This window comes from Silurus meridionalis, chromosome 3, assembly GCF_014805685.1.
Source record: "Silurus meridionalis isolate SWU-2019-XX chromosome 3, ASM1480568v1, whole genome shotgun sequence".
Classification (NCBI taxonomy): domain Eukaryota; kingdom Metazoa; phylum Chordata; class Actinopteri; order Siluriformes; family Siluridae; genus Silurus; species Silurus meridionalis.
Genome location: NC_060886.1, coordinates 8,104,219 through 8,132,164, shown reverse-complemented (window position 1 = coordinate 8,132,164; position 27,946 = coordinate 8,104,219). Strand labels below are relative to the sequence as shown.

At 37.5% G+C, this 27,946-nt stretch overlaps 1 protein-coding gene across 1 annotated transcript; it reads right to left on the bottom strand.

Annotated features, from left to right (window-relative positions):
- Positions 1–70: 70 nt before the first annotated feature.
- LOC124381408 (nectin-1-like) lies at positions 71–27,946 on the bottom strand. Its single transcript, XM_046843016.1, is given in 10 exon segments — positions 71–752; positions 14,433–14,462; positions 14,551–14,593; positions 14,680–14,790; positions 15,883–16,028; positions 18,557–18,665; positions 21,832–22,137; positions 26,825–27,046; positions 27,049–27,165; positions 27,802–27,946. Coding segments are annotated over 7 exon segments (1,155 nt in total). The 3' UTR covers positions 71–752; positions 14,433–14,462; positions 14,551–14,593; position 14,680.

Sequence of the window (27,946 nt, the reverse complement as noted above, 5' to 3'; positions counted from 1 at the left end):
TTGAAATATTTTTTAAGTCACTTCATACAATATGTATTTTAAAATTTTTAATTAGTAAGACACCATTAGCTAATTGATGAACAAACATTTTATTTTAAATCAGGTGAATTAATATGTTTGTAAGAGTCTTGAACAAAATAACGCCTTAGTACTTCAAAAATACTTTTTACAATTAATTGTTCAGTGGTTCTGAACAATTAAAATTTTTACATTACACCCATATCCAAGAAACGAGCCTTCAGCATGCCAGCAGTGTGAAAGAAAGAAAGAAAGAAAGAAAGAAAGAAAGAAAGAAAGAAAGAAAGAAAGAAAGAAAGAAAGAAAGAAAGAAAGAAAGAAAGAAAGAAAGAAAGAAAGAAAGAAAGAAAGAAAGAAAGAAAGAAAGAAAAGAAATTCTGAATCTCACACTACAGTCTTTCTCTTTCAATTTCCACCATCTTATTTTTTCAGTTCTCGATCCCTCCTCTTATTCTTCACCTCCAAAGCCATCCTCTGATCCGCATATTTGATTTGGCATGTTTTTTGGATGCCCTTCCTAATGAATTCCTCCCCATTTATCCGGGCTTGGGACCGGCACTAAGAGTGCACTGGCTTGTGCAACCCTAATGGCTGGGTTAAATTCAACAATATGGACACTGTGTTTTATTTATAATATGTCCACAGGTACACTTTCATCTGGACTTCCCTCTGCCCACTTCGTCCTGGCCTGCCTCTGTATGGTGTTCTCTTGGACTGGAGGCCACTCCAACGGCCTGGGGATCAAAGAAATTACAGAGTAAGAACAGGAGCTTTGAGGATTTGGATTTGAACTGTAGTTCATGTCAACAGTCTGATACACTGACTACAGTTTGCATCTGATCATCACTGTACATTTATATGTAATAAATGGACATTCAGTGCCACTCAGATTATATAATCTCGGGGAGTTTTTACTTGCCACAGTCTCCACCGACTCGCTAATCTGGGACAAACTTGCACTTATAAAGAACATTTTTATTAATTCTTTATCACCACATTATCTGTGCAAAGCTGCTTTTATACAATGTTCATTGTTATAAGCACTATACAAATAAAAAGGAATTGAATTAAAATAAGACTAGTTATACATTTTATATAATAAGCAGTATTAAATGTGTTGAAAAGAGTCCTTTCATAAGCACTGGAAAGTATAAGTTCAGAATAATATGCAATCATGCACATGTCTGGAAATCTGAGGTTTAAAATCATTACCAGCAGAGTAATGATTTAGATTTATAAAGAGTTATTACTCTTCTCTGTTCTGGCACCGAGGTGGTGGAATGAACTTTCCCTAGATGTCCGTACAGCAGAGTCCCTGACTATCTTCAAACAACGACTGAAGACCTACCTCTTCCTGAAATACCTACATTAGCACTTTCCAAGTTTGTAGAATTCAAGTTATATTTATATTAAGTTTGTAATCTTGCGTACCAGTGTAGATTTATTCATTACTAGAGACTCAAAGCACTTTTGTACGTCGCTCTGGATAAGGGCGTCTGCTAAATGCCACAAATGTAAATGTAAATGTGTAGCTCAGCAACATGCATTCAGGAGCACTCTCTTTACAGCAACTCTTTGCAACTGTTGTGCTTTAGATAAACAGTGACTGATTAATTAATGCAAGGCCATTGCTAGGCTAAAGGCTAACCCTAGCTGGCCAGCTCTACATCCATCCTGCAAGCAAATGTCTGCATTCTGGATAATACATTGTATTACAAATACACTTTTTTTTTTGTTTTTTTGTTATTTTCTACTGGAAAGTGCCTTGTGCTCCTTTTGGTTGGTGTAAGGCGCTATATAAATAAAATTTGACTTGACTTGACTACATTGGACTTCATCAGACTCCAGCAAAAGCTATTCGGCATGAGTACAGACACTGCTGCATCTTTGTTTTTCACAGAGACGTGGCTGAGAACGTTGACAAAACCGAAAGGAATGGGAGAGCACAGAGCGGCCATTCTCCACTGATCATCGATGGACCCTCCGTATAGATCGTCAAGAGCACCAAATGTGTTCATCTGGTGGAGAACTTCACCTGGTCACTCAACACCAGCTTGATCACCAAGAAAGCCCAGCAGTGTCTCTACTTCCTGGCAAGGCTGAGGAAAGCCAATCTTCCTCCCCCAATCCTGACCACATTCTACAGAGGGAACCATTAAGAGCACCTTGATCACTGCCTGGTTTGGGAATTGCACCATCTCGAATAGCAAGACTCTACATAGCGAGGACAACTGAGAAAATCATCAGAGTCTCTCTCCCATCTATCATGGACATTTACACCAGACACTGCATCCGCAAAGCCAACTGCATTGTGGACGACCCCACACACACGTCATACACATTCTTCACCCTCCTACCATCAGGAAAGCAGTTTTAAAGCATTTGGGCCTCACATCTTGAGTGTGCAACAGTTTTTTCCCTCAACACATCAGGCTGCTCAATACACAGAACTAAACTGTAACTGAAACTCACATGCACACACTCACTCAACTGTGCGTTACTAAACTGTTACAACCTGAACTGAAGTTAGATGCTTTAATGCTTTTTTTAATGTAGGAACAAATTAAACATGTAATTCTACAGTATTTAACTTAAACTGTTTTATTTATTTTTTTTTTTTTTAAGTTGAATCAAAAATGGGAATAGACAAATATTTGTGTTACAGTTAACACTAACTATATCTGATATCAACAGTAAGACAAGTCTAGATCATTTTTTGCTGTAGATTTAACTATCACACTGTATTATCTTTTGTGGTGTATCTAAAAGAATCCTGTATCAAGCCTGTATTTTTGTGTGATGCAGCATGCTATTAAGATGACTATTACAGATGCCTTGGGTAAGCCCCAAATCCCATAATACCATACTCCCAAAAGGCTGTAATAAAAAAAAAAACACTGGGCTACAGACAGTGGGCGCGACAGAAACAAATTATTATGTCTGTGAATTGTGCCGATATACACATTGTTGACTGAATGCTTCTCTCATCCACTTCACCAGAGGTGACAGCAAAACTGAAGCTGATAATGATGCAAAGTAAAGAACTGTACATTAATGAATGAATGACTGACTGACTAAAACACACATGCAAAATAGGCCATTTACATACTAATCAGATAACAAATGTTAACCTTTGTGACCCCTGATCTAGAATATTGTATAAGGATTGAACTGTGCTGCTTTAATACTCTATAGCAATTCAGACAATTCACTCACATTATTCTGTTAATCAGTGAATTGCTGCGATCAGATGATTAGGTATAATGAGTGAAATGCAGGAATTGCTATAAGCAGATATTCATTTAAATTCAGCTAGAAAAGGGGATTTTGTTTAAATAAAACTACTACTGTAGAATATGATCTTTATATGTTAGTAATGTGCCTAAGCACATCCACATTTAAATCACTGCTCAGAATTTACATTATCTCTCAAAAGCAAATACGAACATAATATTTCTGCAACTATTTTATTATATGTCCTCAAGAGTTAATACTATAGAAATGGAAATTTGATATACTTTAAATTAGTCAATATGCAGATTGTGGTAAAGGCTGCTGGATGTTAAAAGGCACTTTTCCACCTTCCACATGAAGATGCCCTACAGGTGCTCAATAGAGTTCAGGTGTGGAAACATACTTGGCCACTCTATCACCTTCAGCTTCCCAAGCAAGGCAGTTGCCATCTTGGTGGTGAGTTTGGGGTTGTTATGTTGGAAAACTGTCGTTTGGCACAATTTCTGATGGGAGGGCATCATTTTCTGCTTCAGAATGTCACACATTGCAATCTATGCGTCCCAGACCATGATGCTACCACTACCATGCTTGACTGTAGGCAAGACACAATTTTTTTTTAACTACTCACCAGGGCATCACCACACCAGCTGGACACCATCTGAGCCAAACAAGTTTACATGGTTCCAGTAATTAATGATCTTGGACAGGCTGTCTTTAGCAAACTGTTTGCAGGCTTTCTTGTGAACCAGCAGAGGCTTTCATCTGGGACAACAGCCATGCAAACCAACGTGTTGCAGTGTGCGGTGTGTGGTCTGAGCACTGACAAGCAGACATTCTGCTTCTGCAACCTCTAAAGCAAAGCTGTTAGCACACATGCGTCTCTTTTTCGAAGCAGTTTCTGCACCTGATGCACAGCACGAGGACACAACTTCTTTGATGAACCCTTGTGAGGTCTGTTCCGAGTGGAACCCGTCTTGGAAAACCTCTATATGACCCTGGCCAATGTACTGTAACAGTTTCAGGGTGTTCATTTTATAGCCTCAGCATCTTTGTGGAGGGAATCAATTCTAATTCTCAAATCCTCAGAGAGTCTTTTCCATGAGGTGCCATATTGAACATCCAGTGGTCAGTATGAGAGAATTGTACTCAAAGCACCAAATTTTAACTGCTCTAATACAAGATACACAAATTTGTAGGGTTCTGTCAAGCGGAACAAAAACATGAACAGGATGAATAGGACATGTGGCTTTGCCTGGTTACATGATGTACAGCTGTTATCACACAGTGTGTACGCACTTTTGTTGCCAGTTATTTTGGCTGTATCGAGTTATATTCACTTATAATCTTATACTCCAGTTATCATGTTAGTTCTCACTCTCCAGTGTTCTGTATTGTTGAAAGATTTATGATCAAACTCTTGATGTCACCCAGATGAGGATGGGTTCCCCTTTTGAGTCTGGTTCCTCTCAAGGTTTCTTCCTCATAACATCTAAGGGAGTTTTTCCTTGCCACGGCTGCTCATCAGGGACAAATTCACACCATTCACCATCACTGTTGATTTGTGTAAAGCTGCTTTGAGACAATGTCTGTTGTGAAAAGCGCTATACAAATAAACTTGACTTGACTTATAGCAACTGTAAAAATTACAAAATAGCAGTAAAAAATAACACTTTTTAGCAAATATATTAACAATTGTCTATTTTTTATTTACCGTATTTTCCTGACTATAAGCCGCTACTTTTTTCCCACGTTTTGAACCCTGCGGCTTATTTATGGATTCTTCCTGGCTTTTTCCCGGTTTCACAAACTTTAAGCCAAAAAAACTGAGCGACATACACATTAGACCAATGAAATTTCCGAACAGAAATGAAAAAAAAAAAAACGCACTTCACCTGTTTTCTGAGCTGCACGGCTTCGGGAGAATAAACTTCCAACCGTGGCGCACGACGATGACACAAGATAAACTCCCCAGAGAAATACAGTGGTACCTTGACCTCCATGGACAAACTCGTACCTTGACCCCCATGGACAAGCTCGTATCTCAATTTGCTCACACATCAAATCAGTTTTCCATATTGAAAATACTTAAAATGGCATTAATCTGTTCCAACCCTCAAAATGACACCCCGTTTAAATGTTTCATGTTATTAAATTGGAAAATACATTTCTTAATAACAAATCTTGTATAAAACATAATAGAAAGAGTATGTAAAGATATAATAAGGTTTTATTCAGTGTATTTTCCTTGAAGATGAGACAACTTGAGCTAACGAAAACGCCAGTGGGGTGTGTGTGGGTAGAGGGGGGTAGATTCGATAAGCGGAGGCAGAGGGAAAACTCGTTTTTTACTATCACTACTGTACACTACGTATCCCTAAACTTTAAAATTTTTACTTTTTCTTCTTTGCTTATCTTAATTTTCGTCACAATCTTCGCTTTCTGGCTTCTCTTCACCATCTAGCAGCGGCGTCTCGAGCTTGTACCTCAAATGTTTTTGCTTGCGTAACAAAGCAAAATAATCGACCGAGTGACCACGCGTACCTCGGAAAACTCGTACATTAATGCACTCGTAGGTTAAAGTACTACTGTAGTTTTGAAAGGAGGGAGGAAGACAGTGAACAATAACTTACTTGGTCGGCTACTGTTTAGATACAAGCCGTTGTAGCGCTTTGAGTCTGGGTGAAGGGAGAGCTCACTAAAACTCCAGTTGCAACAGAAATCATATAAGCACATACAGGTTTCCAAAACTCCTGCTTTTTTATTTTTCTTGGCAACAGCGTTATGGGTTAGTCAAAGAAACTTAGAAATGAGCATCAGAAAATAATAAGGACATAATCCTCAGTCTCACACGCACACACACGCAGTAATACTGGAAGTATGCAGTGACATGCTATTCACAAAATACTGCTATGCTCCTAATAGAAGCGCAACATATTGCATTTAGTGTCTTTCATTAAAGCCTGTGTAAAGTTCATTAGTTTCAGTGTAGACAGGTTTATAGGCTTATAGACTTAGTCTTATAGACAGGTGCGGCTAATTTATGTTAAAAATAAAAATATTTGTATATAAGCCATATATAAGGCTTATATAAGGGTGCGCTTTATAGTCCGGAAATTTCTGTATGTATTTTTTAGGAATGCAAATGTCCATTATGTACAGCTAAAGATGATTAAATGATAAAGTTCTTGAGAAATTCAGCATCATAATTTGTGAGATCAGCAGTTTGTTACACTTTATCTCCTGATTTATTTAAAGATCATTTTACTTATAAAGGTGAAAAAATGGCAAAAAAAGGCATTTCTTTTTTAAAATAGGGAAAGAAATAAGGTATAAAATGCATTTTTTTTTTTTTTTTTATGTGCATGACATTTGAAAAAACTCTTTATTGGCTCTTTTCCAGATGTCTGTTCAGGAGCAACGGTCTCTTATCACCACAAACAGAACTGCCACAGTCTCTAACACCGCAAACAGAACTTCCTTAATGTAACAACATTTTCAGACAGAGCAGTTTATTCTTTTTATACACTCTATTTTCAAAAGTATTGGGTCATCTGACCTCCAACCTGGTGGAGTCCTGAACCCTAACCCTAACTCAGTGGGCCACACAGACAAACTAAGCAATCAGGGGGGTTAAGGGCCTCCATTTGGTTGGTGACCAAGAACCTGGTGGTCACTCAAAAAAAAATAAATAAATAAATAAATAAATAAAGCTCCTCTGTAAAGTTTCTCTGTAGAGAGGGGAGAATTTTCCAAACGAGAACAACCATCTCTGCAGCACTCCACCAATCAGGCCTTTAACGTAGACTGGCCCGACAGAAGCCGCTCCTCGGTAAAAGACAGCCCGGCTGGAGTTTGCCAAAAGGCACCTGACTGACTCTCAGACCATGAGAAACAAAGATTGAACACATTGGCCTGAATGGCAAGCATCATGTCTGGAGGAAATCAGGCACCACTCATCACCTGGCCACTACCACCCTACAGTGAAGGATGGTGGTTGCAGAATCATGCTGTGGGGATGATTTTTAGCGTCAGGAACTGGGATACTAGTCAAGATTGAGTGAAAGATGAATGCAGCAATGTACAGAGAAGTCCTTGATAATGCTCCAGAGTGCTCTGGACCTAAGACTGGGGTGACGGTTCATCAGCACACAACCAAGATAACAAAGGAGTTGCTGTGGAAAGACTCTGTGAATTTCCTTGAGTGGCCCAAAGAGAGCCCAGACATGAACCCGATTAAACATATCTGGAGAGATTAGAAAATGTCTGTGCACCAATGCTCCCCATCCAACCTGAATGAGCTTAAGAGGTTCTGCAAAGAAAAATGGGAGAAATTGCACAAAAGTAGGTGTGCCAAGCTTGTAGCATCAAACTCAAAAAGACTTGAATTGTAATTGGTGCCAAAAGTATTGAGCAAAGGCTGTGAATACTTATGTACATGTGATTTAAAAAAAATAAAAAAGATTTTTTTCAAAGATTTAAAAAAAACTTTTTTCACGTTGTCATTATGGGGTATTGTTTGTAGAATTTTGAGGAAAATAATGAATTTAAACTATTTAGGAATAAAGCTGTAAAACGTTGAAAAAGTGGTGCTTCAAATACTTTTCAGATGCACTGCATATTTAAATTTACGTTTATTTATTCCTGATGAACAAGCCAATGGTATGAGGAACAAAACTTAAAATTAAACAGCCACAAAATGGGAACCCATCCTCAACTGTGAGATTATAAATAAAAGACTGACTAACTGTTTTTTTTTGTGTCAGCTTTGACCACGAGATACTTCTTTTGAGCGACCAATGGATTAAAATGTTATGCAAATTTCCATTATTTTGATCAAGTTAAAGCTGCATTTCCATTCTATGAACATACCAATCAAATTCTCTTAACAACCTTGTTTTCTTTAAACTTGGATCATCATTTTTGACCTACCGTATTTCTAAACCTGTTCAAACATGACAACGCATGTCCACCTGTGCACAAAGTGAGGTGTATAAAAACATGGTTTGCATTTGCATCAAACCATCAGCATGAGCCCACCATGGAAACTATAAACAAAATCACTGTCACTGTTCATTTTTCACGATTTAATTGCATTACATCAGTGTTTTTCAACCGTTTTTGAGGCATGGAACACAACCAACCAAAAACTGCACAAAATGACACTAATACAGCATAACCACAATTTAATCTCTTACGCATTGGCTACAAGTTCAGCTACTAGGAAGCAAGCTTTGAGAGCTCTCTCATTCATTCTCATTTATTGTTTTGAAATGATGTCTGTGTCATATGAACATGGTGTTTAAGCCTACTTGGGCCATGGCAATAGCGGATAGCTTTTCCTCCACACAGCATGTATAATGTACTCGATGCAGTCAGATCCCTAGTAAAGTAAATCCAAACAAATGAACTGTAATCGAATTTTTTAAATCTCACCAATTATACTTTTCTTGCCCATCAATTATACTGGGGGCTTCATCTGGGTCAGAATTTTGTCCAGGTACCAGGAGAGTTTGCACATGTCCTTTTCAAGTTTTTATCCATTGCGGTCACCACTACCTGCTCTTGCGCATCATTAATCCTATTGTCATTAATTAACAAGTACTACCTATCCTCCCACCCACTGATGTTGAGCTGTATTTCCATTAATCTGCAGGTCACATCATCACAGATACAGGGTCTCAACAATTTCAATTTCTTTCCAGTAACTAAATAATAATTCTTTGGACCAATTACACATAAATGAATAATCACAAGGGTGACAGTGGCAAAGAAAAATTATTTCAGGTAACAAAATAATCTTGAGGGGTTTATACACTTAGACAGTCTCTTGTCTTTGCCTCCAAATGCTGCCAATGTGCCCAAGTACTGACCCTGTAAATAAATAGGTTGGAGTAAAATAACTTGTGTTTTGCACAAAGCCTTGACCTCAACCCAACTGAACACCTCAGACCTCCTCACCAAACATTGGTTCCTGATTTAACTAATTCAATGACCAGAGGTGGGAAGCAACGAAGTACAAATACTTTGTTACTGTACTTAATTAGATTTTTCTGGTATCAGTACTTTACTCCACTATTTATTTGTTTTTCTGACAACTTTTCACTTTCACTCATTACATTTTTACACAAATATCTGTACTTTCTACCGCGTACATTTTCAAACCAGACTTTAGTTTTAATCTATTTAGTGAAGTGTCTATTTTTTTTCTTCTCACTGCGCACCGTTTTCAGCCCATCAACATATTTCTGGTCATTGCGTGACTTTTAAAATCTACCACTGGTGTGTAATTTCCTGGTTACCACCATAGACCCAGACTAGTTTACGGAAGGAAATACGTGCATTGCGAAAGGCAACGAAGTCTGGGGTTAACGTGCATGAGATAGATGGAGTTAATGATGTAAACATGACAGAATAGAGACATTCCTGATCATTATTTCTTTGCTTGTGCTCTATATGGTGGTTGTTCAGGATGGATACATTCCTTAGATAAAAACATAATTTGAAATTCGTTTTGCATCAATATATTAAATAGGGCTGTCAAAATGAACACGTTAACGCAAATTAATTTAACGGCACTAACGCGGGAACAGTAAATTCAAAATGTCTACTTTTAAATAAACAAATTATGATATGTTTGATCAGCATAATGGTATGATTATGTTATTTGTATGAAAAATAGAAGAGGTACAGTTCCTCCGGTATGTGCGAATAAGTTGTGATTATCGTGATTTATCTCATGACAATCATGCAATTAGTCACGATTAAATGTTTTAATTGATTGACGGCCTTAATATTAATATGACGTGAGGTCCAGTTACCACAGGGACACTAAAACAGGTAGTAGTAATGGCTGCTTTTTACTTAATCACATGTTTGAGCCCAAAGTTCTTTAATTTAACTTGAGTCAAATAGTGTAGTCACTACTTCAACTTTTACCAGAGTATTTCAAAACATGAGTATCTCTACTTCTACTTAAGTAAAGGATGTGTGTACTTTTGCCACCTCTGCCAATGACTGATAGCACTCACCGGAAACCAGAGAAACAACTGGTTGGCACAGAACCTAAAACAAATCTGAAGAGCCTGCAGACCAACAGCCATCATTTTAACAGCTCGCCATTCACCTTTCTGATGTCTCGATGTACTTTTTGCACATTCAAAGGGTTAGACAATCAAGTTTTATTTATATGCAATTCAGGAACATAACACTGTATGCAAATGTTTTTTTTTTTTTAGGTACTCTTGGATATGTACAAGCTGAAAGACATTATTTGAAATGTAATTCATGGAGCACCATAATTGAGTTTAGAAGATTAGGTAATAATTTACCAAGTGGCAAATAGGCATCTGAAAAGTATTGCACTAAGTTTAGTTTGACACATTTTGTGTTGCATAATAATAATCTATTGCATAGGTTCCATGATGAAACCATGCATGACCACAAAATCTATTGGGAGTGGTTGCTCAAATCTTCTGCTGTGTTATACAAGATTTGCACATAATTTGATTGCATTTGATATGGAAAAATCTGTTTTGCATGCATGTGAAACGAGCTTTGATGGAAAAAGTCTGAAAAAAATGTATATGAGAGGTGAAGAAATGTTCTAATGAAACTACACTCTAATACTGATCAATTCATCAACAATGTAGTGGTAATATAAACACTGTGACAGATGTGTTAACACGATCAAAAGTCATTAACATGCTGATTCACACTAACTAATGTGTGAAACATTCATACTCCTGATAGTTTGAAACACTATTTGAATTAGATGGATAACAGCATTTGGCAGACATCCTTATCTAGAGCAACATACAGAAGATCTTTAAAGTCTCTATTAATAAATACATCCAGATGCTAATTCACTAGGTCATGTTCTAAAAACACCATCAGTCAAAAAAAAAAAAACCTAGCTCATGCCATTATATATTGAGTAGTCTTTCACCATTTGGATTAAATTTAGCTATTAGCACTTAGACAAAAAACTTTGTACATTTTAAATAGTTAAAGATTTTATAACAGGTTTTATGAAAAGCAAAAAAGCTAATGATTCCAGCTCCAAACCAGCCCTAAAGAACTATAATCGTTTAAAAAATAAGCTATTTTTAGCGCCACATTCAAAAGAAACGTCTGTTTCCACAGATCAAGCCAGGAATTTATTTGTAAGCAGGTGTGGGTAACTGATATAAAATATGGGTTCTATTAAGGTGTGGCGTCTGTTGGGGTGTGTCACAGACATCTAACAAATGTTTATCTTATAATGGAAAATCCCTATTCATGACACCATGATACTAATAATAAAAGCTGCTTTTTAGTCAATGTCTGTTGTGAAAAGAGCTATAGAAATAAACTTGACTTAACTCATTTTTGAATGAACAATTAAAAAAAATGATAATAATAAATAAATAAATAAACCATTTGCTATTTAACAGATGATTAACTCTGTATACGGTTGTGGACAAGTTAATGTGGTAGCTTGTCTATTGTATGTTCCACTCCATTCTCACACTATCTACATTTCTATACATTGTCTATACACAAAGGTAAACAGAAATATACACAATATATGTACAGACTAATATATTACATAAGAAAAAGAGGAAAAGGGAAAAAGATTGGGAGTAGTAGGTCTGTACAAAATAAATACGTATACACCACTGCAACATTATATCCCACACAAATGCTCAAAAAGTCAAGTCAAGTTTATTTCGTTAGCGCTTTTCACAACAGACATTGTCTCAAAGCAGCTTTACAGAATTTTAAGAGTTTAAATTAATGGTAAAAACTGCTCAGCTGGAAAGTCCCTTCTCTTTGATTACAACCGAACAAAGCTATGTCTGTGTGCTGAATAACGTATTGTGTTTCAGCTGCCTATTATGGAGTTACTTTCAAACTATACTTAAGAGAAACTAGATATCACGAGATAAGAGCCAATGAAACCCCCATGAATTACCCTGCTGGAAAATCTCATTTGGTCTGATCAGTTAACTAACTGCCAAAACATAGGATGAGCTGGTCAAGTTTATAGATCAACCACCACTCTATGTTGCTCTGGATAATGTAAAACTCCACAAGGCAAAGGTGTAGGTATCACAATCCACCTTTATAAGAAGAGTGCAGAAATAAAATACAAAACAAAACAGAAACATTAAACAAGACCTGCCATATTGGTCAGAACAAATGGTCCAGCCAATTAGTCCTTGTCAAAAGATCCTTATTCTTGCCTATTATACCTCTTCCAACTACAAGAACTAACTGCAGAAGAGCTGACCTATCTATCCCACTGTAATGAGATAAAGAAATGCTGTGTTGGAGGTTAAAAAAAAAAAATAATTCACACAGACTGTGCTGAAACAGTTCAATTAAATGATAGGACAAAACTGCTCAGATATTCAATAACTTAATTCACTGAAACAATCTAAATGATCCAGATTGATTGATAATACACCTTAATGCTACATTGTAATGACATTTTAGTAAAATCATGGCTTCCTGTGTAGTTTTAAAGCAACTGCTCATGCTGCAGGCATAACCCATGACTCCATATATTTGCAATGTTTCCCATGATATTCACATTTTTTGTGGCCTTGTCCTTGCCTCATCATCTATGCCTACAATCTTGTGACATGCAGACAAAGCAGTAGTGATTTTCCATGTGAAACAGCTTTTCACAATAAGCTGGATGTCTGGTGCAGGTCAAGTCAGATCACTGCAGGGAACAATGGCCACATTTTACACATCCCTAGCGAAATCTTGACTAGTCAATGCTACTCATCAAGTAAGCAGAGCTGAAACCGAGAATAGAAAAAGGATGAGAGAAGAAATGTATTAAGATTAATGAAGTACACAGCCAAATGAACAGCAAGTGCAATATGTGTGCTCCAAGAGGTGTCCAATCAGACAGATGGTTGTAAAGCCAATGTTAAAAAAATACAAGAAATAGAACGTTTATGGGTATACAAGCTGAGCATGAGCATATCAACTCAGAGGACAGGAAGACTAACAAACAAAAAGAAAATAGACATAAGGATAAATAAAAGAAAAGAAGAAATACAAAGAAAAGGTGTATATATGTATATTGTATGTGACAGCTGACTCATGCCTATTGCATTTATCAAGAGATTTCTCCTGTGAGCTCAATTGCAATAAAAAGGAATTGCTCCCTCATCTCCTGACAGCAAGATTTCTTCATTAGTTTGGTATTTTAATTAGGGCTGCAACAACTAATCGATAAAAACAATCAAAAATGTGTTCCACTGTTGCAGTTACCGATGAGTTGGGCTGCTCAAGTTGTGGGTGAGGGTGATGGCAAGATACAGCCGCTTGGGAAAATAGCACAGAGTCAACCATCAGCAAGAAAAAGTGTGCGTCCTAAGTCAGCCAAGGCAATGGGAGCATTTTATATTAAACTCAACTGAATCGCAAAGAAACTGTACCTGGAAGTTATGCAAAACGAAGATGTATAGTATGGAAGTACCACACTGATGCACAAGGACATAATTTTTATTTATTTTTTTTTTTTTAATCGCAAAATATCAACATGGTAAACAAAAACTGTATAATCCTCTTCTTGTGAAAACTGTATAGTTGAATGAAGTGCTATTGTGTAAACTGATTTTTGCAGTCACACTGGATCTGTTCTGCGTTACTGTAATGATTCAATTAAAACGGTGCGAATAAAAACAAAATCTGAAAGCAGCAAATAAGAGCAGCAGTAAACAAGTACATCTTAGTCACTGCTGTGGTTTTCAGTGTATGCTTATGCATTTGTACACCAATGCATATTTTAATATAGAGTGTGCGCTCTGTTTTAAACTTGTTTTGCTTGCTGCTTGGCAGTGGAGGATTTAGGAAAAGGCAACATGCATATGCCTAAATTTTACAAAAATATAATTACTGTAAATTAATAATTACAATAACGTTAAAAAAAGAAATAAAAAATAAACAGACAGATAAAGCAACAAAATGCACACAAATAAAAATTTAATTCCTACTAAGATGCTTACACAAACCTCAAACAAAACAATATTTAAGTTGTTTGTGCATAACTATCAATAAAGTGGGAAACAGAATAGGTGTCATTATCTTAACTCTCAACTTGTGATGACTTGAGGTCATGTAATTAAAATCATTTTCATGACAGCAGACATGCCAATAGACCTTGTGATTTTTATACTGACCTTTAATATTGATCCCAAACATCAGCTCATCTAGAAAATAGAAAATAGAAAATGATTTAACCACCAGCAAATTAAGTGAAGAAAGCACAATAAATAGAATTTAAATAAAAATACTCACTTCCTCTCCAGAATCAGTCGGCACAGGATCACTGCTATTAAGCCTAAGTGGGGAAAAACTCGCTTAAAAAACTTTTTATATGTGAATAATCTGCCCTTAATACTACATTACTAAAATTACTAAACTCACCTCAGTCTTTTATAATGTGTTGATGCAACTGAAATTTCCAAACGACAAAACCACAAATCAGAGCGATGAGGACTATGATGAACAGAGTCCAGCAAATTTTGCTTTCTGTAGCTGCAATGGCATTTAGAAAGAAAAAACATTAGCTTACATTTAACGTGAGCTAACTGTATTTAGTTGCAGTTTAGTAAGTAGTTACTCAAACTGTATTTGGTTAACCCTCGTAACACACACACACACACACACACACACACACACACACACACACACACACACACACACACACACACACACACAGTAATGCCCAAAAGTGATGACCAACCTGAGAAAATGTACTTCTCCAAAAGTTGTTCTGTTTAAGCATGGTGGAGGAATTGTAATGGTATGGGGATGCATGTCTGTGGCAGGTGTTGAAAGAATTTACACACTTGTGGCTGCTTCTTGCTGCCTGGCATTTTAAAATCCTGAAGTGCTCTCCTTAGTCCCCTGAAATCTTTAGGAATTCTAAACCCTGATTGTGATAATCATGCGAATCATGCAAAGAAGCTCAGCTATGGAAAGAATTTAAGGAGGCTCAGCAAGAAATTAGGCATGACATGTGCAAATCTTATCGAGTCAATGCCCAAGAAAACAGTTGCTGTAATCAAAAACAATTGAAGACCAACTAAATATTAAAGAACTGCTTAAAATTATATTAGATTTCTGACATATTTGTAAGCTTTTCATTGCACATTAGAATAAAACCAGATTTCATGTTAAAATTTGTATTTGCTGATATCTGTTTGTATAGCTGTAGCTTGTATTTTGCTGTTATATTGCTAATAAAATACCTTAACCAAGATTAGTGTTTTCTTCTTCCCAATATACAACTTTTGATGGTTTATTCGAATCTGCAAGGTCATAAAAAGCAAATATTTTGCATACCCCATTTCCAGACATCACTTTTGAGCATTAATGTGTGCTCAAAGCATATTGAGTTTTCTTTTGGTCCTTTAAACTAAAAGGTTCTATAAAATAAAATTAAAAAAAGAATAAATGTAGTCTGTCCGTGTGTAAGTAGTTACTAAAACTATATTTGGTTAACCAGCACGCATTCATTCAACTGTGAATTTATTAAGTTAACCACATGTGAACAGCGATTCAAATGACTTTTACAATTACAATTATTAAATGTCTAAAGAAATTACAGGTTGTATACATACTCACCTGGTATAACATTCACATAGAGGGAACCTATAGCGTCCCCATATTGGTTAGATACAATACACAAGTAATGGCCGTTAAATTCAGGGGTTGCTGAAATAATCAGTCTGTTATCAACGTTGGAAAACGTCTCTCTCACTGGAGAAATTCTAAAAGAGAGTAATGTTAAAATAAGATAAATTAAGAGAATGATAAAAGTGTAGGTGGGATTTTCTTAGTAGTATGAAGACAAGCATTATGCTGTGAGAAACTGCCTTCTACATTTTATTTATTTTATTCAATAATTAATACAATATGTAATAAATCAAACCATGTATTATATTTAAACTGCTGTGTATTATTCCCCAAATACATTTAAATAAACATACATTTTCAAATTAAAGCAAAGTGACTAGACTGTGTACTGCTGAAAACACACTCACAAATAATAACACAGTGCCTGTCAAAATAATATATATATTTTTTGACACATGCATGTTCTTTTTGTTTATATGCAAGAAATAAAGGTAAACTGCAAAACACAATAATTAGAACTTGTACGATTGGAAGAAATTTCTGTGTACAGATGAGAACAAATTTGACATTTATGGTTCTAAAAGAAGAATATTTGTACAACAGAAAAAAAAAACCCACAACCACAGTCAAAGATACAGGTGAAAGCTTAATAGTTTAGGGTTGTTTTGGAGCAGGAAAGGTTGTAGATTTATTCTGGATAAAGAAATACTAAACCAACATGGCTACCACTTCATATTTCAGCACCATGCAATTTATTCTAGACTAAGGCTAGACCAAAAGCATATGTCCAGTCTGTGCAAGCGTAATTTAGAGAGCAAACAGTTAGCTGGAATCGTGTCCAACACAGAAACCTCTGCCCAGTCACTGCATGTAAATCCTATTGAACTGCTCTGGGATGAACTGGATCGCAAGGTCAGATAGAAATATCCAACTAGTAAAAAAGACCTTTGGCATGTTTTAAAAAGAAGAACTGTAAAGTATTTCTCAAAAAAAACCCTCGAGGCTGTAATTGCTGCCAAAGGTGCTTCAACTATGTACTGAATAAAGGGCATGTATATATAAAAAATGTACATGCCCTTTATTCAGTACATAGTTGAAGCACCTTTGGCAGCAATTACAGCCTCGGGTTTTTTTGTGTTGTAAATTTCAAGAATTAAGTTTTCACTTTGTCACTAAAGGGTACTGAGTGTAGATGAATGAGAAAGAAATGGATTTGAACAATTGTAGTATCAGGCTGCAACATACGATCTTTAAATGTGAAGCTGGTCTGAATACATTCTAAATGGACTGTATATATTAGTTTGGTCAAATAAAATCTTCATACTGTAAATTACCTAGTTTGTTGCATCTAAACAAAAGGAACATGCATGTGTCTCTCAAAAACAATAAACATTTTTGCTTCCAAACTTTTGACAGGCACTGTATATAACTCTAAATAACACTATGACCCATTGTGAATAGACAATTCACACATTTCAAGGTTTCTTCTGCTTAAAGTAGCCTTTATCAAGTCAAATCAAGTTTCTTTCTATAGCCATTTTCACAACAGACAAAGCAGCTTTACAGAATTTAAAAGGTGAACAATGTGCATTTATCCCTGATGAGCAGCCATGGTGACTGTGGCAAGGAAAAACTCCCTTAGATGTTATGAGGAAGAAACCTTGAGAGGAACCAAAATCAAAAGGGGAACCCATCCTCATTTGGGTGACATCAAGAGTGTGATTATAGTCTAAACAATACAGAACACTGGAGAGTGAGAACTAACATGAGCACTGGAGTGTAAGATTATGAGTAATGTATACTGTATATGGTAACTTTAGTTCTGCTACACCACCAGCAGTTTTTGCAGTTGAAGTATTGAAGCAATGATGAGAAATGTGCCTTGTGAATTAAGCTAATCTGACAGACTTTCAATTTTACGCCTTTTACATTTTTAAGTTTAATCTCCTATTTTTTGGCTCTTCATTCCTACAGGAACATCTACCACATTTAACACTGAGCAAACACTCAAGTATGAGTGTAACATCAGTTTTCATTTAACTAGAAATACACAAATAAAAAGAATGCTAATATTATTGAAAAAAAAATGACATTGATGGGAGATCATTGATCAAGACAGTTCCATAGGCAGAGTGATGGTGACAATGCTGGTGTTTCAAATATTTGTGTTGTAAATTGTTTACTGGAAATAACTTTTAAACTGCATCAATATACTCATTTATAATGAAAAGGACATGTTGAAGTTAAATATTTTGTTAGACGTCTTATTGCACAGATTCTTCAGCAACTTTGCAGTGGCTTTTATCATCTTGTCTCTATAAGGACAATACATTTATTTGTAATACTACATTACCCACAGAAGACAGAGTACAGAGTGATCTGACTACAAAAGGTCACACTTGGTTGGTTCAGATTTTTATTAATATAGATAAATAATTAAAAATATAATTATTAGCATACTGTTTCAAAATAATACTAGAATTCAAGAAAAGTATATAGAAAAATCTTGTTACTACAGTTAAATTAAATAACCTTGCTGGAAGTCTCCAAAACATGCAGGTACTGCTTTGTTATATCTGAAAAGCCATTTAATATGGGTCCTTAAAATAGATCAAATGCAGTCTTTCTGGTAAACAAATACAAAGGAATTCAGCTCCATTACCTGCTCCAATTAAAGTGTGATGGTTTTGGATTGGCATCTACATCACACTGAAATTCACGGGTTTCCCCTTGAGAAGTTGTTAAATTAATGTAAACCAACTGTGGAGGGTCTGGAAAAAATCAATACTTTAATTTGTTTTTTACTAAACATGACATAAATTAAGGTACTGCACTGTTTTACATGGTCACTTTTATATTAATCATAATTAACTTCTGATTTTCAGTTGTAAAGAAATACTGACTGGGTGCCATGATCCTACATGCTGATAGCTTTAGGGCTTGGGTCAAGTTCCAGAAGGAAATTCAAGACTGGAAACTGCTCTACTTCACAGAGAGTAGACAGATTTCAATAGCTTGGTTTTAATAGCACGCTGGACATGTCGTTTTTGTCGCATCAACACTCTTATGAAGACGGTCAAATGATGGACATCCACACTGAGCTTCCTAACCGGCAGTCTATCTGCAACAAGTGGTGCTGGCCAAGTCTGAAAGACAGTACCAAAGTCTTCCAAACAACTAAATAAGATATTTGTGGGGGGGTCAGGTTAATGCTTCTGGTCCCTGAAGGCAACCACAAAGAATGATGAGTTTCTTTTTGTGAGAAATACATGCCCTCATCCAGGAGAGTGAACCAATGACTAGAAACTAAATTTTTTGACCACACACCATCTACCTCCACACCCTCTACCACATACCACATACCACAACACCCAGTACCTCAAACTGCTTTTTGGCTAAAGACGCACTACTTTAATTCTATATTTTATTATATTGTAAACTCATAGTGAAAATTTATTCACTAATTTTTTCATTGTTTTCCATTTGATGTCACAGACCATTTTTAAAAATATTTCACTGCAAATTGTACTATTTATGCTAATACATGTGACAAAGAAAAATATATTTAGACAATCTGTCTGACACTGCCTGTACAACAGACACTTATATTACTACTTCGAATAACATGAAAGGAATAAGAAGAGCTTTGTGCTCATTTGTGTGACTAAGTTTCTGATTTGAAAAAAAGCGAGCAACTTGGTAACTTACAGTAAATGTTCAATGTGTATTCCAGTAGTTTTTTCTCCTTTAATCCAGGATGTGAGACCAAACACTGAACCTTCTTCTGGTTTAGCTCCTTGGATGCAGTGCCAATCAGGTTGCTAGTAACAGTGTGTCTTCCTTCAGAGTCCACAGTGTGATTAGTATGTACTTTAAAAGAGTCTCTTAAAGTACCTAGATTCCACGACACCTCTGCTGAAGGCTTTGAATTGGCTGCAGTGCAGGTTGCTAAAATCTCCTCAGTCTGACCAGAAACAGGATGGACATCTGTACCCACACTGACCACAGGAGCAACTTAAAAAAAATTAAGAAAAATTAAGAAATTAAGAAGCATGACAACAGTTGAGTTTAAGTGTGTTTTCACACCTAGTTCTTAAATCCTTTCAAACGCTCTCAGAGCAGTTCAGTGTGTACAGGTGATCTCAGACCCCCCTAAAAGCAAGCAAAAGCGAACCTCCGGAGGTGGTCCGAGTATGGTTCGTTTATGGGTCCGTTTGTACATCACTGCTGTAACAACAGAAAAAACATTTCACCATGGCAGGTTATGGAGTTCTGTGGTCACAGGAGAAGAGTTGTGCATTTACTGAAATTTGGAAAGATGATAACATTAAATGCTGACTCTCCTCAACCCATAAAAACAAGTGTTTCTTTTGTTGAAAGAAAGGGGATATTAACAGAACCGCACTACAAGGCCACATTAAAGTGAAAAATCTTTGCCAGAAGCACATTAGCAAGTAGAGAGTCCACGGAAATAAATATAAATTTATTAAGAATCATCATCATCTTTCGGCTTCTCCCATTATGGTTCGTCAACTACCTGCATGTCTTCCTTTACCACATCCATAAACCTCAGAGAGAAATAGTTGTGAAAGGAGGAGGAAGACAGTAAACAATTACTTTTTTGGTAGGCTACTGTTTAGATACAAGCCGCTGTAACAAGTTGAGTCTGGGTGAAGGGAGAGCTCGCTAACTCCAGTTGCAACAGAAATCATATAAGCACATACAGGTTTCCAAAACTCGTGCTTTTTTTATTTTTCTTGGCAACAGCGTTAAGGGTTAGTCAAAGAAACTTAGAAATGAGCATCAGAAAATAATAAGGACATATTCCTGGGTCTTGCACACATGCAGTAATACCGGAAAAAATGCGGCGGCAGGCTATTCCCAAAATGCCACTCTGCTCTTAAAGGAGCCACAACATATTTCACACGTTACACCGTTTAACAGACTTTCATTAAAGCCTGTGTAAAGTTCATTAGTTTCAGTGTAGACACAGCTTATAGACAGGTGCGGCTTATTTATGGTCAAAATAAAAATCTTTGTCAAATTCAGTTTGCTTATATATGGCTTATATATGGGTGCGCTTTATAGTCCGGAAATTACGGTAACTTCTGATTTTCAGTTGTAAAGAAATACTGACTGGGTGCCATGATCCTACATGCTGATAGCTTTAGGGCTTGAGTCAAGTTCCAGAGGGAAATTCAAGACTGGAAACTGCTCTACTTCACAGAGAGTAGACAGATTTCAATAGCTTGGTTTTAATAGCACGCTGGACATGTCGTTTTTGTCGCATCAACACTCTTATGAAGACGGTCAAATGATGGACATCCACACTGAGCTTCCTAACCGGCAGTCTATCTGCAACAAGTGGTGCTGGCCAAGTCTGAAAGACAGTACCAAAGTCTTCCAAACAACTAAATAAGATATTTGTGGGGGGGTCAGGTTAATGCTTCTGGTCCCTGAAGGCAACCACAAAGAATGATGAGTTTCTTTTTGTGAGAAATACATGCCCTCATCCAGGAGAGTGAACCAATGACTAGAAACTAAATTTTTTGACCACACACCATCTACCTCCACACCCTCTACCACATACCACATACCACAACACCCAGTACCTCAAACTGCTTTTTGGCTAAAGACGCACTACTTTAATTCTATATTTTATTATATTGTAAACTCATAGTGAAAATTTATTCACTAATTTTTTCATTGTTTTCCATTTGATGTCACAGACCATTTTTAAAAATATTTCACTGCAAATTGTACTATTTATGCTAATGCATGTGACAAAAATATATTTAGACAATCTGTCTGACACTGCCTGTACAACAGACACTTATATTACTACTTCGAACAACATGAAAAGAATAAGAAGAGCTTTGTACTCATTTGTGTGACTAAGTTTCTGATTTGAAAAAAGCGAGCAAATTGGTAACTTACAGTAAATGTTCAATGTGTATTCCAGTAGTTTTTTCTCCTTTAATCCAGGATGTGAGACCAAACACTGAACCTTCTTCTGGTTTAGCTCCTTGGATGCAGTGCCAATCAGGTTGCTAGTAACAGTGTGTCTTCCTTCAGAGTCCACAGTGTGATTAGTATGTACTTTAAAAGAGTCTCTTAAAGTACCTAGATTCCACGACACCTCTGCTGAAGGCTTTGAATTGGCTGCAGTGCAGGTTGCTAAAATCTCCTCAGTCTGACCAGAAACAGGATGGACATCTGTACCCACACTGACCACAGGAGCAACTTAAAAAATTAAGAAATTAAGAAGCATGACAACAGTTGAGTTTAAGTGTGTTTTCACACCTAGTTCATATAACCCTTTCAAACGCTCTCAGAGCAGTTCAGTGTGTACAGGTGATCTCAGACCCCCCTAAAAGCAAGCAAAAGCGAACCTCCGGAGATGGTCTGAGTGCAGTTCGTTTGTGGGTCCGTTTGTACATCACTGCTGTAACAACAGAAAAAACTTTTCACTATGGCAGGTCATGGAGTTCTGTGGTCCCAAGAGTAGTGTTGTGCACTTACTGAAATTTGGAAAGATGATAACATTAAACGCCGACTCTCCTCAACCCATAAAAACAAGTGCCAGAAGCACATGAGCACATGGACAGTGGAGAGTCTACGGAAATAAATAAATATATTAAGAATCATCTTCTTCTTCTTTCGGCTTCTCCCATTAACGGTGGCCACAGCAGATCATCTGTCTCCATACCCCCCTTATCCTCTACATCTGCCTCTTTCAAACCAACTACCTACCTGTCTTCCCTCAACACATCCATAAACCTCCTCCTTGGCCTTCCTCTTTTCCTCCTTTCAGGTGGCTCCATCCTCAGCATTCTCCTACTGATATACCCTATGTCCCTCCTCTGCACATGTCCAAAACATCTCAATCTCACCTCCCTCACCTTGTCTCCAAAACATTCTACATGCACTGTCCGTCCCTCTAATAAACTCATTTCTAATCCTGTCCATCCTTATCACTCCCAACAAAAACCATAACATCTTCAGCTCTGCTACCTCCAGCTCCACCTCCTGTCTTTTACTCAATGCCACTGTCTCTAAACCATATAACATCACGGGTCTTACCACAGTCCTATAAACTTTCCCTTTCACTCTCACAGATACTCTTCTATCACAAATCACTCCTGCTATCACTCTTCTCCACCCACTCCACCCTGCCTGCACTCTTTTCTTCACTTCTCTAACACACTCTCCATTACTTTGCACTTTTGAGCCCAGGTACCTGAAGTCCTCCACCTTCTCCACCTCTTCTCCCTCCAACCGCACCACTCCACTGCCTTCCCTCTCAATACTCCTACTGACTTTCATTTCCCTTCTCTCCAGCATGTACCTCCACCTGTTCAGGCTCTTCTCAACCTGCTCCCTACTCTCACCACAAATAACAATATCATCGGCAAACATCATAGTCTACGGGGACTCCTGTCTGACCTCGTCTGTCAGCGTGTCGATCACCACTGCAAACAGGAAAGGGCTCAGATCCGATCCTTGATGCAGTCTAACCTCCACCTTGAACCAGTTTGCCATTCCTACTGCACACTGCCCTCATACATGTCCTGCACCATCTTCACATCTTCACTTCTTTGACACACCTGACATCCTCATACAATACCACAACTCATCTCTCGAAACCCTGTCGTATGCTTTCTCTATATCCACAAACACACAATGCTCCACAAACAACTTCTGACCTTCTCTATACTTTACCATCAAAATTCTCAAAGCAAATAATGCATCTGTGGTGCTCTTCCTCAGCATGAAACCATACTGTTGCTCACAGATGGTCACCTCTTCCCTCAACCTGGCTTCCACTACTCTTTCCCACACCAACTTCATGGTGTGACTGATCAACTTTATTCCCCCGTAGTTACTGCAGGTCTGCACATCTCCCTTGTTCTTAAAGATTGGGACCAGTACACTCCTCTATTCATCAGGCATCCTCTTACCTTCCAAAATCCTATTAAACAATCTTGTTAAAAACTCCACTGCCATTTCTCCTAAACATCTCCATGCTTCTACCAGTATGTCATCTGGTCCAACTGACTTTCCACTGTTCATCCTCTAAATCGCTGCTCTCACTTCCTCCTTATTAATCCTATCCACTTCCTGCTTCACCATCTCCACACCATCCAACCTTCTCTCTCTCATTTTCCTCATTCACGAGCTGCTCAAAATACTCCCTCCATCTTCTCAACACACTCTCCTCACTAGTCAACACATTTCCATCTCCATCCTTTATTGCTTTAACTTGTAGCACATCCTTCCCAGAGTGGTCCCTCTGCCTGGCCAATCGGTACAAATCCTTTTCTCCTTCCTTAGTGTCCAACTTCTCCTTTCTTCTCCAACTACAGCTCCTCATATGCCTTTTCCTTGGCTTTCCCCACATGCCTCTTCACCTGCTGCTGCATCTCCTTGTACTGCTCATACTTTTCTTATCTCTCTGTGGATCCCAATTCTGTTTCACCAACCTCTTTCTCCTTATGCTGTCCTGCACTTCCTCATTCCACCACCACGTCTCTTTGTCTTCCTTTCTATTTCCAGATGTCACACCAAGTACCTTTCTAGCTGCCTCCCTTATCACTTCAGCAGTAGTTGCCCAATCATCCAGCACGTCTTCACCACCACCGAGCCCCTGTCTGACCTCTTCCCTGAATCTCACACTACAGTCTTTCTCCTTCAGTTTCCACCATCTTATTCTTCTTTCAGTCCTCACTCTCCTCCTCTTCACCTCCAAAACTAGTCTACAGACCACCATCCGATGCTGTCTAGCTACACTGTCCCCTGCCAACACCTTACAGTGTCCAATCTCCTTCAGGTTGCACCTGTGTGCACCTTACTCCACTCTTATACGTCACCCTATGCTCCTCCTCCTTCTTGTTCTTCGCATTCATCGCTGCCATTTCTATTCTTTTAGCAAAATCTACCACTATCTGCCTTTCCATATTCCTCTCTTTAAAGCCATACCTACCAATCACCTTCTCATCACCTCTGTTCCCTTTACCTACATGCCCATTTAAATCTGCCCCAATCACCAATCAGTAATTCCTAGGTACACCTTCTATCACTTCATCTAACTCACTCCAGAATGTTTCCTTCTCCTCAGTCTCACAACCCACTTGTGGAACATAAGCACTGATGACATTTATCATCACCCCTTCAGCTTCCAGCTTCATGTTCATCACCCTATAAGAAACTCTCTTCACCTCCACTACACTTTTACTGTATTCTTCCTTCAGAATCACCCCTACACCATTTCTCTTTCTATTCACACCATGAAAGAACAGTTTAAATCCACCTTCAATGTTCTTGGCCTTACTCCCCTTCCACTTGGTCTCCTGAACACAACATATCTACATATCTACCTTTCTCCTCTCCATTATATCAGCTATCTCTCTCATTTTACCAGTTATAGTACCAACATTTAAAGTACCAACCTGAACCTCCACTCTCCTACACTGCTCCTTTCCCTGCCGTCTCTGTAAACGTCTTCCTCCTCTCCTTCTCCTCCTTTGACCAACAGTAGCCCAATTTCCACAAGTACCCTGTTGGCTAGCGATACCTGTGGCGGTCGTTGGTAACCCGGGCCTCGACCCATCGGGTATGAAATTCTTTTTCATGATCCGCACATTTGATTTGGCATGTTTTACGCTGGATGCCCTTCCTAAAGCAACCATCACCATTTGTCCGGTTTGAGACTGGCACTTGAAGTGCACTAACTTGTGCAACCCTAATGGCTGGGTTAAATAAATATATTAAGAATCCCCAATATAATAAGAATCCCCAAAATCCACTGCTGCACAGAAAGCTGGGGTCTGAGTTCTTATAAATTTGTGGTGTGAACAAGAAAGGGTCTGAGATCTCTTCATTGCTGAAGAGGACCAAAAAAAGAACTGAGTTCTCTAGATTGTGAACACCAAAAGGTCACATTCGGCTTGTTCCCTTTCTGGTTCACTTTAAGTGAACTGGGTTTTATTCTTTTAAAACGAACTATATATGAAAACACCCTAAATTAGACTTTAAAATTTTATACATTTAACTTCATTCCTTTATTGAATTTGCATGACTAAAAAGTAACGAATGAGATGGCAAAAGTCAATGTATACCTCAAATAAACTCAAGTTCATGTAAACACTTTATTCATCATTCACATTTTACTAGATGCCTGTACTAAGAAAGTTTATTAAATGTATTAATTTAATCCCAACTATTACAAAATGCAGTGTTCTGTTAAGCGAATATGTTCGTGTTTCTGTGCATGTGTGTTAAATCTGTACAAGTTAGTCTGTTCCAGACTGATGTCTAGATTTTCCTGCTCTGCTTCAGGTTCTGTTTAGTCAGCCCAGTGATGACATTTTTACCCTAAAGATGACATCATTATGCGACAATAATTGAAACAAAACCCACTGCTAGAAGCTTTGATCTGTCATTAATATTTTGTAGCTGTTTTGTGTCTCATGTGTCTATTGTTTCATGTCTATTGCTAAAGAGACCATGCAGTTAAAACTGAAATAAACTGGCAGCTTATTTGATCAATTTTGAGACAAACCACCAGGAAGTAAATTGAATAATTAAATGCATGAATTATTTGTGGTTTTATTATATGCACCTTTGAGATGTGCATTATAACATGAAGTATAATTTAACACCGTGTAAATTAATGTTTTGTTCTTTATTCATCACAAGGCAAATCATTGCTCCACTCGATTATGTTTTGGCACAGTATATTAAATATGTACATATTCATATTATTGGTTTAGGTTTATCCTTCACATATACATCTAACATTCACCACACAAAGGCTTTAATCACACTGTGTGACCCAAACCTAGAGTGGAAAAGATCACATTAAACTGCACTACATGTTTCATGTTTTACACAATGCAGCTTTAGTTTAAAGTAGTATAGCGATTCTTACCTTGTACTGTGAGATACATTTCTTTTTCATATGGTCCACTTGGAAATACGCTGAAGACGCAAGTGTAGGTTCCTTCATCTAAAACACTAACATTTCCTAAAATAATTGAGCCGTCGAGTCCTGAGATGCTTCCTGTGAATTTAACTCTGTCCCCCAATCCATTCAATTGTCTTTCTTTCCCATCAGAAGTAACAGCAAAGAAGTCTTTGTTTCCCGGTTTTCATTTGTTCGTCGTTGCCAGGTGATACTTGTTAGTTTATCTGATGTCTCAACCGCTTGACAGAATAATTGTGCATCATCTCCTTCTGTCACATTCACGTCCTGACCAATGACTTTTATAGCTGATAAAAAATCAGAATACAAAACATCAATATCAAATAGTGCCGGGCTTGGGACCGGCACTAAGGCTTGTGCAACCCTAATAGCTGGGGTTGATAAAACCCTCAATAATTACTTATATTGTGCAAAATGCACGCGCGTATTTGAGAAAAATCGTGATGATGTTTTGTGTAAATTAGAAAGTATTTTTACCTCTGACTCTGGTACACGATGAAATAACAAACAAAATGACTCGCCAATCCGCCACGCAAGAACACATTTTGCACGATATATTTTACTGAATTACAGGCTTTTTCCACTGCGGCAGTTTTATATATTTTTTTTATTGCGGTTTGCCGATCTAGAAAGTGCATTACCGCCACCATCTGGATTGGACTATTCTACTTTTAAAGATCGTTTGATCTTAAATTATGCACAATAAACGTGTTAATTAGTTCATCCTGAAACATTTTTTGAGACTTTGCATTTTGAAATTGGTCACTCCCATACTGTTTATCAGTGACTAGCCGTCAGGGCCAGCAAAGTCTTTTCTGCTTCTCTCACTGATTTGCGTTTTAATATAAGTATTATTTTATCCCCAATAATGTATTCTTTTCATTTAATAGCGTTTCTCACAGGTAAGAACAGCAACTAGAAACAGCTGCAAGGTACAATCAGGTCCACCGTTCGGGAAATCGGGAAATGCGATGCTTCCTCATGCCTGTTTACAAACAAAGGTTGAAACAGGAAGCTCCGATTCAGAGGCTCGCGCACAGGACTGGCCAATCGGTGGCCGCTCTGCAT